This window comes from Scatophagus argus, chromosome 2, assembly GCF_020382885.2.
Source record: "Scatophagus argus isolate fScaArg1 chromosome 2, fScaArg1.pri, whole genome shotgun sequence".
NCBI classification, from domain to species: Eukaryota; Metazoa; Chordata; class Actinopteri; family Scatophagidae; genus Scatophagus; species Scatophagus argus.
In genome coordinates this window covers 2,034,091-2,052,065 of record NC_058494.1, presented here as the reverse complement: position 1 = coordinate 2,052,065, position 17,975 = coordinate 2,034,091, and the positions used below count along the sequence as shown (strand labels likewise).

Sequence of the window (17,975 nt, the reverse complement as noted above, 5' to 3'; positions counted from 1 at the left end):
CTGATATGAAAGGCCAGCATTGTTGTGACGTCATTAGATCAATCTGATTAGCGACAGTCCAATCAATAACAGAGTCTGTCGGTCGATACAAAGACTTCAGTGAAGGCTGCTCTCTTGTATGCTCGCTCGTGGTTCCTCAAACATCCTTCCTTGGAGGGGAAATAACAGTCTTTGGACGCATAGACATATGTTTGGACGGCGTGCAAGAAGACGAACAAGAACGACTTCCGCTTCAAACGAGGACCGAGGAAATATCAGTTAAGGGAATTAAGATATACCCATTAATTCTCTTTCCGTTGTCCTCTTCCTGGCACACAGCGTTAAATATGAACATGTTTCGCTAACTAATCGTCTCGAGCAGAGTGGCGCAGCGGAAGCGTGCTGGGCCCATAACCCAGAGGTCGATGGATCGAAACCATCCTCTGCTATGTGTTTTATCTTTTTCAGCAGCATCAAAGCCTAATTTCAACATCAGCATAAGTGCAAAATTGATTGCTTGTAAATAATTTTCTGCCCTACACATTGTATTGCAACATGTTTCAAAACAGTCAAACAAAACCTGCCATTAGAGAGAAGTCTGGAATCCTGGAAGCTCATTAGTCGGAAAAAACACACTCGTGGTTTTTAAGCGCCACCCACTACTCTGGGTGGTGCTTGAGAAAAACACACATGCAGAGCTTCATGTACCGAATGAAGTACTTTTGTTCATTTTTTATTGCAGCGACCATTAATGATCGCAGGATCACACAGGAGAACTCAACTAACAAGAATGACTACTGAAATTCTTTCATTGTACCTCATAAAATGTTTATTGTACATATTAACAAAATATATTTAATGTATTCAGAATACAAAATCAATTCCACCAGAGCTTCCAAAACCTTGGTGGGGAAAACGTCTTATGATGTGGTAGGACATATAGAGACAGGAAAAAAATAAAAGGACAAAACATCATTTTGAAGTAGCACCTTGAACACATCAGTACATCACTGTCAGATAAATTGTGATCATATAAAGTAACAACGTAATGACTGTGGAGTTATTAGTGCTGGTGCCTTTAAAGAGTGAGACTGCATTTACTATAAGCCCTAAAAGCTACTTCCTGGCATCTTTTGTTTTCAGTTAGAAGGCATAATTGCGTTTTGATGTAGATAATTGCAAGGACATTGATCACATGTGCTTACAGTCATTATATTAATGTCTAGAACTTGTTAAAGTAATGAAGTACATCATGATGAATTATGAACTCTTGTAAATTCAATGTCATTTTAATATTCCTTATGACAAGATTTTGGCATTGACTGGCACTATCAAAAACACTCCAGGAAAATTTCTTTCCCTTTGATCCTCTGCAAATGTTAACAAATTAGAAGAAACTGAAAGACCAGGCAACATTTACCCCGTTTAGCACAAGTCAAGTGTAAATGACATTTCTACCAACGATTTCCCAAGGCATCTCTCTCTGACATCTAACAAGACACCAGAAAAATGAATCACAGTGACCATCTTGTCTGGTTTGTGTCTCTCCTGTGTGGTGCTGTATAGGTTTGTATTGTTGTTGCATGGTATTGTATTGCTGACTTCCTAGAGCAACACGTTCAAAACTTTAAAACAACATAAACTATTTGGACAAAAGGTTGGAATTAATATAAGGTACACATGCCGTCTGAAGCTTGAACATGTGTACATGCAAATGAGATGTGACGCAAGCTTCCTGTTAGCAGGGAAACGCTGAGATATGCAGACATAACGAGTGCTTGTTGATGGAAGATTTCAGCTTAGAAAAGGACGTAAATTACATCCTTCCGAATCACTTTGGGATCTCTGGGCTTCTGAGAACTGTGATTATGCCAAACAAGCTATATGGACCCCTTGATGTTTTTTTTTCTGCTGAATTTTTACATTTTAAAACAAGTCCTTTTGCAGCTGTTTAAGAGAATTCTGCAATGCTGTTTTGCTGTGAAACTGCTGTGAAATGTGGATGAAGAAACGTCACCTGTCAGTATGGGGGTTTGAATAGATGATGACTGAATTTTCATTTTTGGGTGAACTGTACTTTTAAATTTAATTAAAGAGTATGGCCTAGACCTGCTCTACTTGGAAAGTGTCATGAGATAACTTGTTAACTGAATTGAATTCAAGTAAGAGTTAATAGCTGAACACAATAAGACAGAATAAGTAAACATGGCAACTGTTTCGCACTCTGTATTGCTGCCAAATTACTCTTTAAGAATGAGGACACAGCAACGTGCCTTTGTGCATGTGAATAAAACACCACCAGCTTTAGAAATCCTGTCATCCACAGTCTTTGCTGTGTGATCAGCCTAGACCTAACCCTCCCCTGGCCTGCAGGCCACAGCCTGTGGCAGACTGTTGGTGTGTCCTCAGGTTGCAGATCCAAGCGAACCTCTTCCCACACTGGTCACAGCTGAAGGGTTTCTCCCCAGTGTGAACTCTCTGGTGCTTCTTCAGGTTCCCTGCCTCCGAGAAGCGTTTCCCACAGGTATCGCAGCGGAAAGGTTTCTCTCCTGTGTGGACTCTCTCGTGGGCTTCCAGATTGGACAGGCCGGAGAAAGCCTTGCCACAGGCTCGGCATACGTAGCTCTTCCTGCGGCGCTCACCAGGCACAATGCTGACAGCCTTGCTTTTGTTATGGTGAGCCAGAAGATTGGCTTGATGCTGTGCAGCAATGGCCACCCCAATGCTGGCAAAAGCCGTGGTTCCCCTGACAGGTAAAGCTGACTGTGGAGCCACAGTGGAGCTCGCAGTCTTACTTGTCGAGCTGATACCAGAGATGCTGGTTTTATCAGCACTGTTGGTATGTCTGACAACAGCTGTGGTGGAAGACATTGAGTCCTGTCCAGGGGAAATGCTGTGCTGATGCTGAGAGACTGTGCTGCTGTTACGATGCTGCTGCTGCCGCCGCAGAGCTTGTGCACTTCTTATCATGGCTGATGTTCTGCTCCACGGAGGCTGGGAAGATGGAGCCTGCATCCTCAAAGGTAAGGACACAGACGTCCCTGCTGACGAGGCTGAGAAGCAGAAAAAAAACAAGGAGTCAGCACACATTCATGTCCGTCTCTCTGAATGAATGAAACATGACAGGGGTGTTTTCTGTCTACATTACTGTATTAGACAGTAAAATATGAACACCATATGACCTTAAAAAAGATAACGTGACCAAATGACTTAAATCATGCTTTGAATTTTTCTATTTTTCATAAGCCTTTTTCTTAGCACATTTAGTTAAGTAAAGTCTCAATAACCAGCTGTGCAAATACACTATATAGACAAAGGTATTGGGCCACCTGAGCAGGGACTTTAATGACATTGTATTCTACATACATAGACAGCTTTGCAACTATAACACTTCCACTCTTCTGGGAAGGCTTTGAAAAACAGCTCTGTGCCACACCTAAATCTATTAATAAATAGGTCTGTCCAATACCTTTGTCTATATAGTGTAATTTAAACTGAAGATTTAAGTTTTTTTTTAACTTATCTTCTCACTGCTACCCATTCCAGCACACCCACGCTTATATTTTCTATTTCTGGCCTGTCGGGTCACTTCAAAATATCTACGTGTAAGACAGATGGCAAAGGAAAACAACCAAACTGTACTACATAGTGTTTCAGTACAATCTAACACACAATCCCAGTGACATACAAAAGAGTCTGTTGTGACCTGTGCTTACTCCTCACAACACAAGGCGTGACCAGCATTTTGACTCTCCGGAAAACATTTGCAAAAAGAACCGGTTTGGGTGTTAAAACACCACTGATGAAATAAGGAGCCGAAACAGAGACAAACAGATGCATTTGCAAGAGAAGTCTACTTAATCTCTGTAAAATAATGAAATAGAGAACTGTAAAAACAGTGACTTGTGAAGCCTCTGCCAAGGAACAGTAACGACCTCTTACCCTGTGACACCAATGGCTGGATGTGAGCTCCGGAGCGTTCAGACGCAGACGAGCAACTCTGACCTCCACTCATCCTCACTGCTGAGGCGCCTTGTGGTGGCTGAAGCACATGTTGAGCTTGTGGTGCAGCTTCTACAATAATAACTCCATCCTGATCACATTCTGCTGAGTCATTAGTGGTGAAAGAACATGAAGGGCCCCCAGGGGCCGACACAGAGTCATTATCAGGGGCCCAGCGGGTGAAGAATGTCTCCAGTTCAAACAAAGAGTATTCAGAGCTGAGAGGGTTATGGTTAGTTGATCTCTGCTGTTGTTGTGTGTTGGAGCTGGCCGGCGTGTTGGAGTCTGGTACCCTCAGCTGGACAGCCACTATACTGCTGGGGTCCTGTGATGTTACGAGGGACGACTGAGGTGCTGCAGACTAGGGAGGGGAAGGGGAGCAGAAGAGAGATGCATTAAAAACCAGATGTTAATGACTTCCACCTCTACAGGACTGACTGGACAGCTAAATAAAATTATTGGCCATTGGGGGGAATATGCTTTCTTGCAAACAGTTGGATGGCAAAATAGACACCTCTGTTGAGTATGATCAGAGTAACCTTGCCAAATCAAAGGGGAAGTCTGGTATATCTTTACATATATATCTCTATCTTTACATAGTTTGGTGTGTAAATAAATCGTATTTCGCCAAAGTTTTGGAAATGCTCTAGTAGATCACCTGAGTTGGCAGCTTAAGCACATTTTTACCCATCAAAAATGGCGTTCATTTTGATAAATAATAATCCCATGCATTAAATAGGGCCCTAACAATATCTTGTAACTGTCCTTGACAGCGTCTCAGCAGACAAAGTCAACTTCACTGCTGAAACTCAGGCACTACCTACGGTATTGGATATCATAATAGAATCTCTGCAACTTGTCATATTTTAGCTGGAAAACTGCTACACATGTCAAGACTTGAATGGTAAATGCCAGCTGGTGGCATTTAACATTACACCCCTGAACACTATCTGAAGGTCTGTGCTCAGGGTGACCCTACAGAAATGCTCAGGGTCCAAATTGCAAATGTGGTCAGTCAGTGAAAATTGTTTGAAACTAATCATACTTGGAGGTTCATGGACCTTCAAGGGAATAAGAACATATGGCCATTATGAACAAGAACAATGCACTGTATAACTTACAAATTTGATAATAATATTGTGTCACAATTTTGTAATGTGCGATTTATAAAAGAACAAAAACAAAAAAACAACACAAATTCACATATTGGCTTTTTATAGAGGTTTAATGATTTACATTGATGGGACACTGAACAGGATTTTACATAATTGTGACACAATAGAAAAATCTAGTGTTACATTTACAGTATAAGTTTATCCCACAATAACTTATATTTTACATAAAAGTCCCACTTTAAAATCAGACACTCCTCAAGAAGAGAATTATTCTTGTAGATAAAAAAAAAAAAAAGCAAATTTGTTTATCGAAGGTCCCATATTATAGAAAGCAAACTCTACATTGCAACTGGAAGAACTTGATTAACATGTAAAAATGCACACAATATTATTGACCGAAAATTTCTCCAAAGGTGTTTAAACTCACCATTTGGTCATGCACTGTCTGAAATGCATCATGTAATAGTGCCTGTGAGTTTCTGTAGTCTGGCTTGTTTTGTACATTTGAATCTATAACAACCCTCAGATAGTTACTAGCTTAATTACTGGCTGCCCTCTTATTTGCCTGCAATTTATAGAGAGATCCAGGCTTTTATTTGAAACAGGCTTTTAGTGGGAGACAAGCCTGTACTCCTTATCAGCCATGTTTTCTCAAGTATATTTGTGATTGTTTTTTTCATATAAAACACATATATCAGTAGGGGAGTATGTCATAGTCACCTCTCTGCTGCTCTGAGCTTCTCTTTCTAAATAAAACAAATCTTGTTTTATTCATTAATTATTTTCAATCCAGGGGCGGATCAACAAAGGTGGCCTGGGGTGGCCGCTGCCAATCTGTTTTATGTTTTACACTGCATCCCAGTTTTTCGGGACTTTGGATTGTTGATATTTTTTGATCCTTATCTGGGCTTTTTTTTTTGAAGCAACTACTGGAAGTTTTTCGTCGCCACTGTCGTCAAATGCTTACTCAGTGTGGGGTTTTGCCCTGGGACCTGTTTCTCTCTGATTCTCTTCTTTTTGTTGAATGTGTTGTTTACACACATGTAAAGTGTTTTAAGATAACTCTGCTATGAATTACAATGGCGCCTGGCAGTGATGCTTCACATTAGCCAGCAAGTGAATTTTGACCTTGAAGTTGATATGCCGGAAGCAGAATGTGCTGGAAGCAGGCAATCAAACAAATTTTTCACATTAAAAGTCTTGATTGCGTCTTAAATTGTGAATTTTCCTTGGTGTGAACTTCCCTTGTGGATGAATAAAGTATTCATCTATCTATCTAAAAACCCATTTCATTCCTGGTAGACTTTTAACTGGAGATGGAACAGATGGAATTAGTTGTGTGGAAATATATGGATATTAAACTTATTTTACCATTATATTACAGGTAATTCCACCCACATTAATAATGTTTATTAGAGAACAGCCTTAATTCTTACACACTGGCAATTATCTGAGCAGATATGTTTGAGAATATACAGTCATTTAGAGAGCTACATAGTAATTTGCGTTGTTTGGCACCGTGGTCATTATCTTGTCTGTAAATTCCAAAAGCGATTTGATTTTTAAATGCCTTTACAACTCTTTAGGGGTTTTTGAAACATAAATACAACGCATGTTACAATCTATGTCTGTGGATGGTGTCTCTTTTGGTGTTTTTTCAGGTTGCTGGGGTCAGAGAACCTCTCGAGGCAGAGTGAGCACTGGTACGGTCTCTCGCCAGTGTGGATGTTCCTGTGGATCTTCAGGTTCCAGAACTGGGAGAATTTTTTGCCACAGATGCTACAGCCGTACGGCCTCTCTCCTGTGTGAGTCCTGAGGTGGGATTCTAAATTTGCCGGAGAGCTGAACACTTTACTGCAGAACCGACAGATGCAAACCCTCTTCTTGGGGATTTTCTGCTGAATATTAACAGCACTATAATTTCCCTGAGCTTGACTTTGACCTGGGTCCAGGAACTGCTGGGGCCCTTGTATCTGACCTATAATATGAATGGGACTGGACTCTGCTGACAAATCAATAACAGGAGGCTGTTGCTGAAAGGACACTGAGGGGAAGCCTTTACAGCTGTCAACAGCCAATCCCCTTCCTGCTGAATTCTCAACAGCCAATCCCCTTCCTGCTGAATTCTCAACAGCCAAGACCCTCCCCGAACTGCCAGGCTCTGCTCCAGTGAGTGTGGTGGGCAGGTATGAGACGGGGGCACAGTGTGAGGATGGCCCTGGGAGACTGTCGTCCTGACAATAACTACCCGCCCCATTAGTCCACAGTGACAAACGGCCATAGCTGACCTCTGAGAAGCCCCGGCCAGACTCCTGCAGGTCAGACAGCTGGTTGGCGGAGGTTTGTGTGGTTTCATCAAATGGCAGAGCTGCTCTGTAATCATCAGTGCTGGACTCCACCAGCCCTGCACACAAACAGAAAGATACTGAGTGATTTTCTCTGTCAAACTTTGTATCTGTTGCACAGGGTTAAATGTAGCATTTTGGGGCTTTTTACAGGAATTTCTGAACTGTCTATCCATCTTTCATGATTGGCGGCACGACAGTTGTTACAGAGTGTGTAAATCAATGACAGAAATATGAAAAGAGGCATTTGGCACTAGTCTGTTCTTTGGTGTGGGACAGGTTTTGGTTCTTACTGACTTTTACATAGGGACAATGGAAAGCATTCTGACTAAAAACATCACAAACTGGCAGGGTTTATGCTAGTGATGTGCATAATTTGTTGACTAGCCATTTAAACATTGCTACTCTCACTAGTGGACGCTACAAATATTAGTCAGTTATTAAACAAATTATTATTATTATTATTGTTATTGTCCATGTAGGAACCATTTCTCTAGCTAAGTGTGTGTAAGACACCACAATGATCCAGTAGGTGTCACCTTTTGTATGTAACATGTTTACATTCATAGTTTATTTTTGATATCTTTACTTCTGATTATTTATTTTTTTATGTGGACCAGGACAAGAAGGCTTTGCAGCAAGTGATTCAAACTGCACAGAATATTACTGGTACCCAAACATGAGTGACAGAGGTGTCTGGGCAGAGTCCAGGGATGCTAAGAGACTACAAACACCCCAACCACAGCCTGTTCACTCAGCTGCCATCTGCCTAAACATACAGAAACATCAGTCGCTGTACTAAGGGACAACCTTGTGTTTTAGAATGACAAATAAATGAACCATAAATATGTTCTTTTTTCGTACTGTAAGAGTGATATCAGAGAGGTGTACTAATCAATAACTGACACTGTGATCACTAACTGAGATGACCCCCACTCACCCTCCTGTATGCTGAGGCCTGTCCGACTCTGAGCCCCGGTCACTGGCTCCACCTCCTCCACCTTCACCAGCACCACATCTGGCTCCTCCTCCTTCTGCATACAATCAAGAGAAGAAATGTTGGATGTTGGACACACACACACACACAACATTAAGCCAACGTCATTCCAAACACGATTAAAAAAACGTAATCATGAGAGACAATGTGACATCTGATAACATTTAGTTGTGGAGATCAATTAAAAGTAGAGCTGATATTAGCTCTACAGCCCATTTAGTATTCAGTAAGATATCGACATCAATCAGTCAAGCTGCAGTTTACATCCGTGTCTGTCCAGACTCGTTTAATGCATGTAGTGAATTTAATTAAAGACTGGGGGGTGGGGATGTGTGAAATGGACAGTATCACCATATTGACAAATATGATCCCAGTAACATGATGTCTTCACTTACAGAGCAGCTAAAAGTACAGAGAACTTGATCACATGGTAAAACGACAATCATTTGAAACTCAGTGTTATCGAAACCAGTTAGCTTGTGGTGGATTACTCCTGCGTATCTATTAGTATGTCAGTTCATTAAAAAATAAAAAGCTAAAACTTCATCACATACCCAATAGAGCTCATTATGACCGAAGCTATTCTGAAACGTGAATGCTTCACACACATCACTACCTCAACACAGAAGAGCTATAAAATCAGCACAGTTTCAAGGTGAGCACCCCAAATCAGCGTCACCAGTATCGGAACACATGTGAAATAGGGTTACAAGCTCCCCTGCTGTTCCTGAGCTATGACGTTGAAAAATGGACAGAAAACATGTCACTGCGACGTTGACCATGGACCTCCATCGTTTTAATAAGCGTATGCATGGGTTATGGCCAAAAATACGCTTTGTGAGGTCACAGTGACCTTTGACCACCAAATTCTAATCAGTTCAACTGAACGTTTGGGCCAAATTTGAAGAAAAGCCTTCCTGAGATCTAACATTCAGAAGAACAGGACAGACAGAAAACCCAAATAATAATAATGCCACCGACAATGGCTACTGCCACAGTCGAGACATAAAAACTATATTCGAGAGCTCTTTTGTTACCACAGAAAAAAGAAATAAATTCTAGGCACACTAAATAGTATAATTCTTTTCTACTTTTTTTATTAACAACCTTCACACAGTGCTGATCCAGAAGTCACTGAAGACATTTGTATTAATATCTATAAGGGGTGTAAAAAAAATATTGATACACTTTTTTGAAAAAATGATGGTCATGACACAGACCAATGAAATAATATATGGCCTTGTTTATACACAATAAACTAATTTATGAGTCTTGTATCGTGAAGAATATTGGATCGTCCAGTTCTTGTCAATACACATCTCTAATATCTGTGCAGCCTTTATTCATGGCTGTGATACTTTGGCTACCATCAGATATGGATATCACATTAACATGTGACAGTATGCCTTACACGTACTCAGGATGACTCTTATGAGGGAGAGGGTGTCATTTTGGGTATAACACAATGATGACATTAAGGTTTTAGGATGCATTTAAGATAAAACATATTTCAGTGTGTCCACCCTGCAGTCCTGGATGGCTGATCAATTTTTCTTCACAGCAGAAAAAGGAAATGTGATTACATTCATCTGAGATTCAGTCATGACAACTTCACTTGAGTGTCATGAAATAAGACATTCCACAAGTTGAAGCATATTTTATTGCATAAATGAAATGGTGCATACAAAATGTGAAATATTTCAAATATATAAAATGCATTACATTTAAAATGAGAATCCACTCCTTAACAATAATTAAGCGTTATTAACATTAACCAAGAGTACATGGAAAGTGACTGAATGCTGGCCAAGACTGAATTCTAACACCAGCACTAATTCTTTCCAACCATAAAACAGCACTGTACTTTATTTGGACTCAGTCTCACATACACCATCCTGCTCCCAAAAAACAATCACTACAGCACCAAATGTGGATTAATCTACCAATGAAAACTGGCTAACACTGCTGGCTTGAGTCTGCACATGAGACTTGTTGACACTAGCAGCCTTTTCCTTTAAGATGCTTGTGGGAAATGGAGATAACACATAGATCACCGGACAAAGCACATTTGACAGTTCCTACATATAGAAGTGGAGGTGCAACCAGGTGACCAGTCGACCAGTCAGTGATCTCTCACCTCTCACCTACCTGCTTGTTCTATTTCAGTCTTCAAATGTGCAACTATGCTGGCTAATCTGAGCCAAAACCTGATTTATGTGTTAATGTGAATACACCTCATACACCTTCTTAAAATTATTATTAAATAAAAAAATATATAAGGTGCTCCACTGCAAATATTGTATTTGCTAAATACTTTGTGACAAACAATAACTTAACTATTTACAATGCTGTCAATCTCAAGCGTTGCTTCTGCCCTTGCTGGCTGCTGTCCTCTTCCTTTCCTACATCTCTCTCGATCCCTGCAGCTATTCCCTATTGACCCTCGATGCCTGGAAATACTTCAGGATAGACTGGATTGAGGATAGACTGATTAATAAGCCCAGTCGATTATCAGATATCTGTATTTAAGTAAATGTTTTCAGTTACATTCCATGTATAACCCATCTGTATTCTAAAGATAATTTATAGATAACCTTAATAGCTTGGCTCCTTTCATGTTTGCTAATAACATATTTCAAAAGCTGTGTCTCCAAAATTCAGAGTGTTGCATTTAGAACATAGACTAACTTATCAGAGATAGATAGATAGATAGACAGATAGATAGATAGATAGATAGATAGAGAGAGAGAGAGAGAGAGAGAGGCTATGCACAGCTCAACAACAAAATCCTTTTTTTTTTTTTTTTTTTACTCATTTCAAAGAGTAAATAAAACAGTACCACCACCAGCTGTTGTTTACACAGACTTTAAAAATGGCAGTTAACGGTGCTGCATTAGCTTGTGTTCAACTAATCAATGTTTGCTTATGTCACTCAATGCTCTTCTTGTACTGGGAGAGTACCTACTCTGAAGTAGGTACTAAGAGAGGTCTAAAAGAAGTCTACAATCATGCCTGCTTCTTACAGTGCAGATACAATATAAAGGGTTCATATAACTAGGAAAAGGTTCCAATAGTCTGACAATGGCTTATGATCATTTTACGGCAGCCCCCCTCCTACCCAAGATGCTTTTGGGAAATGGAAGTAACACAATGAGCACTGGTCAAAGCCCAGTGTAGAGTCTCTTACATGTAATGCCCAGAACGAGGCTGAGTATTCAGCTCAGCACCTCTTAGCTCACCTTTTAGGCGAGCAAAGCTGAAGTGTGTGCGCTATCATCCTACCCGTGTCAACCCAAACGTGTGTATTGGAAAAAGCAAATACAACAACACATTTCAGGTCTTAGCAATTTTGTATCTACCAAATGTGTCCCCACTTTTCACTCTGAAATCTTTCCTTGACCAGAACACTGTGTCCAAACTTGTTAACTAGTGCATGAAAGAAACTGAAATCTGTTTAGAAAGGTCCTGTGCACAATCTGTTTTCATTCTGTTTTGCTGAGTCTTTCCTACTGCCCTTCAGTCGTTAATGGATTTATTACGCTTTACAGCAGACGTCAGGTGAGATGACAGTTCAGGTCTGTTCCCAGGTCTCTCCTTCAGGATAAATTTCAGGATGACTCTTTTGTTGGTGTGTTTTCAGGTTTCGTATCCAGGCGAATCCCCTGCCACACATACCACAGCTATAAGGTTTCTCTCCGGTGTGAACTCTCTGGTGTTTTCTCAGGTTCCCGGCCTCAGAGAACATCTTCCCACAGGTGGAGCAGCTGAAGGGCTTCTCCCCTGTGTGAACGCGCTGGTGGATCTCCACCTTCTTGGGTCGGTTAAAAGCCTTGCCACAGTAGCTGCAAACAAACAGTCTCTCCTTTGTGCTGGATCGATTGTGCACTTTGCTACTACCACTGAAGGGCAGGGAGGGGGGGAAACTCGGGCCATAACGAGTCCAGCCGTTAATACTGGACGAAGATGATGGGAAATCAGCTGCTGCCATAGAGTAAGAACAAGATGGCCTCCTTCCCTCCATTTCAGCCTCCGACTTCTCGTCAAAAAACTCCTCAACCAATGATTTAGCACTTTTATCATTGTCACACAACACATCAAACTTTGAGTCATTGCTGCCGTCTTCGATAAACTGGTGTTGGTTTTCTGTTTCCTGCAGTGAGTCTGTGCCCTCAACAGAGGCACTGAGTTCACACTTAAGGAGAGGAGAGGAGTCACTGACCTCCACTCCTCTGCTGCTGGTGCTGCCGGAACACCTCGTCCTGCTGCTCTGCATCTGGGACTGGGACTGGCTAGAAGGGAACTGGGCGTCCTGCTGTTCACTGGTGGGTCTCTGACCTGCAGCTCCACAAGGGATGCACTCCACCACTCCTTTACAGAGACAGTGAGGGAACAAAATATAGAGCACAAAAAAAAAACTGAATTGTTTGTACTTAAGTCTCAGAGACAAAATTTCACAACCAACATTGACCCAACAAGCAATGATGATGAGACAGCCTACCAGAAAGAGGTCAGAGCTGTAGCATCCTGATGCCAGGACATGCCAATGTCAACAAAACAGAACAGCTAACTGTGGATTACAGGAAACGGTATGGAGTAGGACACATCCCTTCTCCAGGAATGGGCTCATGGCAGAGACTACAGAGTGCAGACCAGGGGTGCTTTTGAGCTCGCCACGATGCCACTTAACTCTCTCCTTACTGATACACAGATGTCACGTCAGACCATACTCCACACCATGCTATACTTACTGGTTACTTGTCAATGAGTGCTTCTGTGTAACTGTTGTGCATATAGTAATAAATAACTGAATAAATAATATTAAATAAAGAACTTGAACATAAATACTGCTCACTCACTAATCCTTTCCCATCACATGTATATTTCTATGATCGCTCTTATAATGTCATCCATGTAACTTAATTGCAATTTGCTGTGAAATCTGTCAATGTAAGGTCCAATATTTCTTGGTTCTGCATGGGATTGGGTAACAGCACTCAAATATTTCATGGATCCTATTTGGTTCTGGGGAGTACAATCCTGGGACTTTTTGGATTTGGGCATGGATTTTTGGACCCATGAAGACAAATGGCAAAGGGCAAATTCTAATGTCGCTCAACTCAATGCTGGCAGTTTGTAATGAATCCTTTTTTTTTTTTTTTTTTTTTTACATATTTTACACATCTGTAGTCTCCTGGCCCACCTTGAGGACACCTTGAGGACACCCCTATGACAGAGTGAGTTCTTTAAAAAGCTTTTCCAAAATCACACAGGACATTATTCAACTAAGTAGTGCTCAAATTTACCAGTAAACAGACCATGTGTAAAATCAGTAGTTTGTACTCACCATCATCACCTATAAGATGCGTTTCTTCAACTCGTGACGTGCTTGCCTCCATCTTCTCCTCCTTCACAAGCACCGCCTCTGGCTCCACCAGCTCCACATCAGGAGACTGCACACAAGGAATCTTTGTCAGTGGGTCAGCAAATACCGCTTTCACATTCATACAGCTACACTACATGCTCCCACTCAGAACAGCTGCCCAGTCAAAATATTTACAGACAAGTTCGGGGTAAAGTTTCTACATGGCTTTTCTATTCTATCCCGGTGTGGTTGTTCAGAGCTCTGATTTTCAACTTCTATTTGAATCTACTCCCTTGTGGTGTTCTTACCTTACTCTGGATGTTGTCAGAGAGAATCAGCTCACTAGCTGAGTCTCCTGCTGCAGCTCTGCCAGGCCACAAATCCACATCCATCTGCCGCTCAAACGCACCATCTACATGAAAAGAAAAGTATCTTTTTAACTGATCCGTATCAACAACGTCACGACAATAGTAACAGAGATGGGATAGTACACAACATAATGTATCTTTCCGACCTTTAAACAGTTGTCTTAGATTAAGTATTCAAATAAACCCAAGCATAAAGAATGTTAATTAAAATTAAATGTATATGTCTATTACTACTGTACAACCTTTGTGTATCTTTTAGTGTATATGTTTTCTGCAGCTTACGGTTCTAATCATGTTCTGTAGCATAACTCTGTAACCAAAAAAATGAGTATCCCCAGCCTCTCTCTTTATTACTAAACCAGCTGTTCCATCAAAGTTAAGTGTAACGACATGGTTTGCCATGTCAAGGTATTTATTCATATTTTGCTTTTCGTTCGGATCTTGTGTGGTAAAATTTAAAACAATCTATGTGAGGACAGAAATGTAATTATTGACATTGAGCAAATACAGTCAAAAATGTAAGCGGCCATATTACAGTGTGATAGTGTTGCTTCACTGTGTTTTTTGAGTACCAGCCGTTTATCATCTGTACCTGCAGGCTGACTTGTGTTTGTGCTGTTGGAGTAGAGGAGGAGCTGGAGCTGGAGCAATGGGAAATACAATCTGTTTTCTCCACCTCGTGATGCCCAAAGATTCAACTGAGCTGGTCAACCAGTAAGGTTCAGTGCTAAGTTTTAAAGTCACCGTCACCAGCCCCAGATTAAATCTGCTGGTGTTTCACTCATGGCTCAAAATGTACTGCTTTCCATTTTATCTTATACACATTTGTCTGTAATAATTAATAATTATAACTATAAAGTTTTGGTGTGTATTTTCAACCCAAGTCAGTAGTGTGTGTTCAGTACTCCCAACATGAGAAGCCGAGAAGTTTGAGATGCGACATCACTACTACTCATTCAACCCATAGCTCAACGCTGCCCAGAAACAACAAAACCATGTTACATCTGATAACAGACTGCTGGTGGTTTGACTGGAAAGGACACACCCTAACAGTTAGTGCATTCAAGTTAATTCATCATTTCTTTAACGCAAATAGCATCAATGCACAGTGTTGATAAATTTCCATTTGGCAAGAAGCTGAATCAGAACCTGCATGAGTATAAAACCTGTTGATGAATAGAAAACAGACAACCTCGCACTGTGATAACACACTCAGAAACTTTAAAACTCTAAACACCAAGGCTTGAACTACAGTAGAACACACACACACACACACACACACACACACACAGTCGTGTTTCCACTTTTGGGGATATTATTTAAATTTACAATCATTTCCTGGAAGCTTAACCAGCACCTAACCATAACAATAAACATTACTTACCTTAACCTAACCTTGAAGCAAGTCTTCATCCTGATATTTATTGATTTAATTTGTTTTGTGGGGACTTGCATTTTGTCCCCATAAATAAGTCAGGTCCTCACAATGTGACTGTAGAAACAGATTATTGTGCCCACAAATACAGGAATATGCATACACACACAAACACACACACACACACACACACAGTCTGGTCAGTTTCCTGCTCATAACAATAGTTTTAGGTTTAATTTCTAAATAATTTCTGGTTCTAAAAATAACTGAAAGTCTTCTTCTTATACATACAAGGATAAATATTGTGAAATGAAACCAAAGCTTGAAAAGGCCTCCCTATAAAGATTATTTTAATGATTGATTAACATTTTATATGATAATAATGTATCAAAATAGTTATCATCAGCAATCAATTCATTGTGGCAGTAAATATGAATAAATAAACCAACATTTGCACCAGTTCCTTACTTTGACTCACTACTCACACGAATAGACTGTACTTAACATAGAAGTAGTAATAAAATACACTGTGGTAATAAATAACTACCAATATTTGAAACACTGAAATAAGTTTGCTTGGATCACTCATGAGAATAATGACTTTAGGTCCTAGCATTACAACTTTTAGTACGTTAACCCAGCAATTATACGTTTGTTTGTTCGACGTGGTGACCTCAGCGATTCACTCTTACCGGTGGAAGGTGAGGACTCCCGGAGCCTGTCGCTGGTGTTTATCTGCACCCTCGGTCGGCTGCTGTTCAAGGCGCTTTCCCGGAGTCTCCTCTCGGCGTTTCCTCGAGCCATCTTAAGCTCCAGCAGATGCAGCTTTCTTTTCAGGGCTTTGTTCTCTCTCTGACACTGAGACATTTGTAAACTCACCACCGCATAGTCGTCGTCCACCAGCTTACAGATCTCCGCCACTGCTGCGTTAGCCAGGACCTCCATGATGGAGGCCAGCTGGGTCTGAAAGGCCAGACGGCTGGACATCGTTCCGACACTCGATGTCTCGCTGGCTGCTCCGTCGCTTTGGAGGTACCGTTTAACTCCTCTCGCGGGATTAGGATACGCTGCTTTGATCAAACCATTACAGCAATAGTGGATATTTGACTAGTTAAGGTGTTGAGCAGGTAAAAGATGGCTCAGATCAACTGGCTTCTCCTCTCACCACAAGACCCCCGATCGCAAACTTGTGGCGTCATTTCCGGTTATAGAAACACTACCTTAAATACTAGAGTATTTCTTCGTATGAATTCAATCACAAATTAACCATTCCCTTCGTTTATATTGTGCCAGCTTGTTACATTTCATTTTTGCCTAAAAATGTAATTTTCAATTGTGGCTACAATATATGTATATTTCAGCGTGAGTTTATTATATGCACGAGTAGGGACAGCGTGAGTTTATTATATGCACGAGTAGGGACAGCGTGAGTTTATTATATGCACGAGTAGGGACAACTCTTCCCGCAAAGTATTCACACCACTTCGCTTTTTTCCACATTTTGTTATGTAACAGTCCCATTCCAAAATACTTCATAATGACAAAGTGAAACACTTTTTGCAAATTTATTAAAAATAAAAAACAAAAAATGTAACATGTACATAAGTATTCACACCTTTTGCCATGACACTCAAGATTCAGCTGAGGTGCGTCCTGTTTCCATTGATCATTCTTCAGAGGTTTCTTCAACTTCAGTTGAGTCCACTTGTGGTAAATTCAGTTGATTGGGCATGATTTGGAAAGGCACACACACACATATATAAGCCCTCACAGTTGACAGTGTCTGTAGACCTCCGTGACAGGACTGTGTCGAAGCACAGATCTGGGGAAGGGTACAAAAAGATTTCTGTCACATTAAAGGTCCCGAAGAGCACATTGTGTCTTCCATAATCTGCAAGTGGAAGAAGTTTGGAACCACCAGGACTCTTCCTAGAGCTGGCTGCCCAACTAAACTGAGTGATCGGGGTAGGTGAGGTGACCAAAGAACTCAATGGTCACTCTGACAGAGCTCCAGTGTTGCTCTGCGGAGAAGGGAGAACCTTCAAGAAGAAGAACCATTTCTGCAGCACTCCACCAATCAGAGTTTGCCTAAAGGCACCTGAAGGACCGTCAGACCACGACAAACAAAATTCTCTGGTCTGATGAAACAAAGATTGAACTCTTTGGCATGAATGACAAGCGTCATGTCTGGAGGAAACCAGGCACTGCTCATCACCTGGCCAATACCATTCCTACTGTGAAGCATTGTGGTGGTAGCATCATGCTGTGGAGATGTTTTGTGGCAGCAGGAACTGGGAGACTATTAAGGGTCGAGGGAAAGATGACTGCAGCAATGTACAGAGACATCCTTGCTGACAACTTGCTCCAGAGTGCAGGACAACGACCCTAAGCATACAGCCAACATCACAAAGGACTGGCTTCAGGACAACTCT

At 41.0% G+C, this 17,975-nt stretch overlaps 1 protein-coding gene across 1 annotated transcript; it reads right to left on the bottom strand.

Annotated features, from left to right (window-relative positions):
- Positions 1-782: 782 nt before the first annotated feature.
- Positions 783-16,762, bottom strand: si:ch211-89o9.6 (zinc finger and SCAN domain-containing protein 12). The gene is made up of 8 exons (XM_046400336.1): positions 16,236-16,762; positions 14,109-14,212; positions 13,783-13,888; positions 12,658-12,806; positions 8,382-8,475; positions 7,385-7,500; positions 3,922-4,342; positions 783-3,032 (listed from the first exon to the last, which is right to left on the bottom strand). The coding sequence occupies exons 1-8, from the start codon at positions 16,528-16,530 to the stop codon at positions 2,320-2,322; spliced, it is 1,998 nt and encodes a 665-aa protein (XP_046256292.1). The 5' UTR covers positions 16,531-16,762; the 3' UTR covers positions 783-2,319.
- Positions 16,763-17,975: the final 1,213 nt, after the last annotated feature.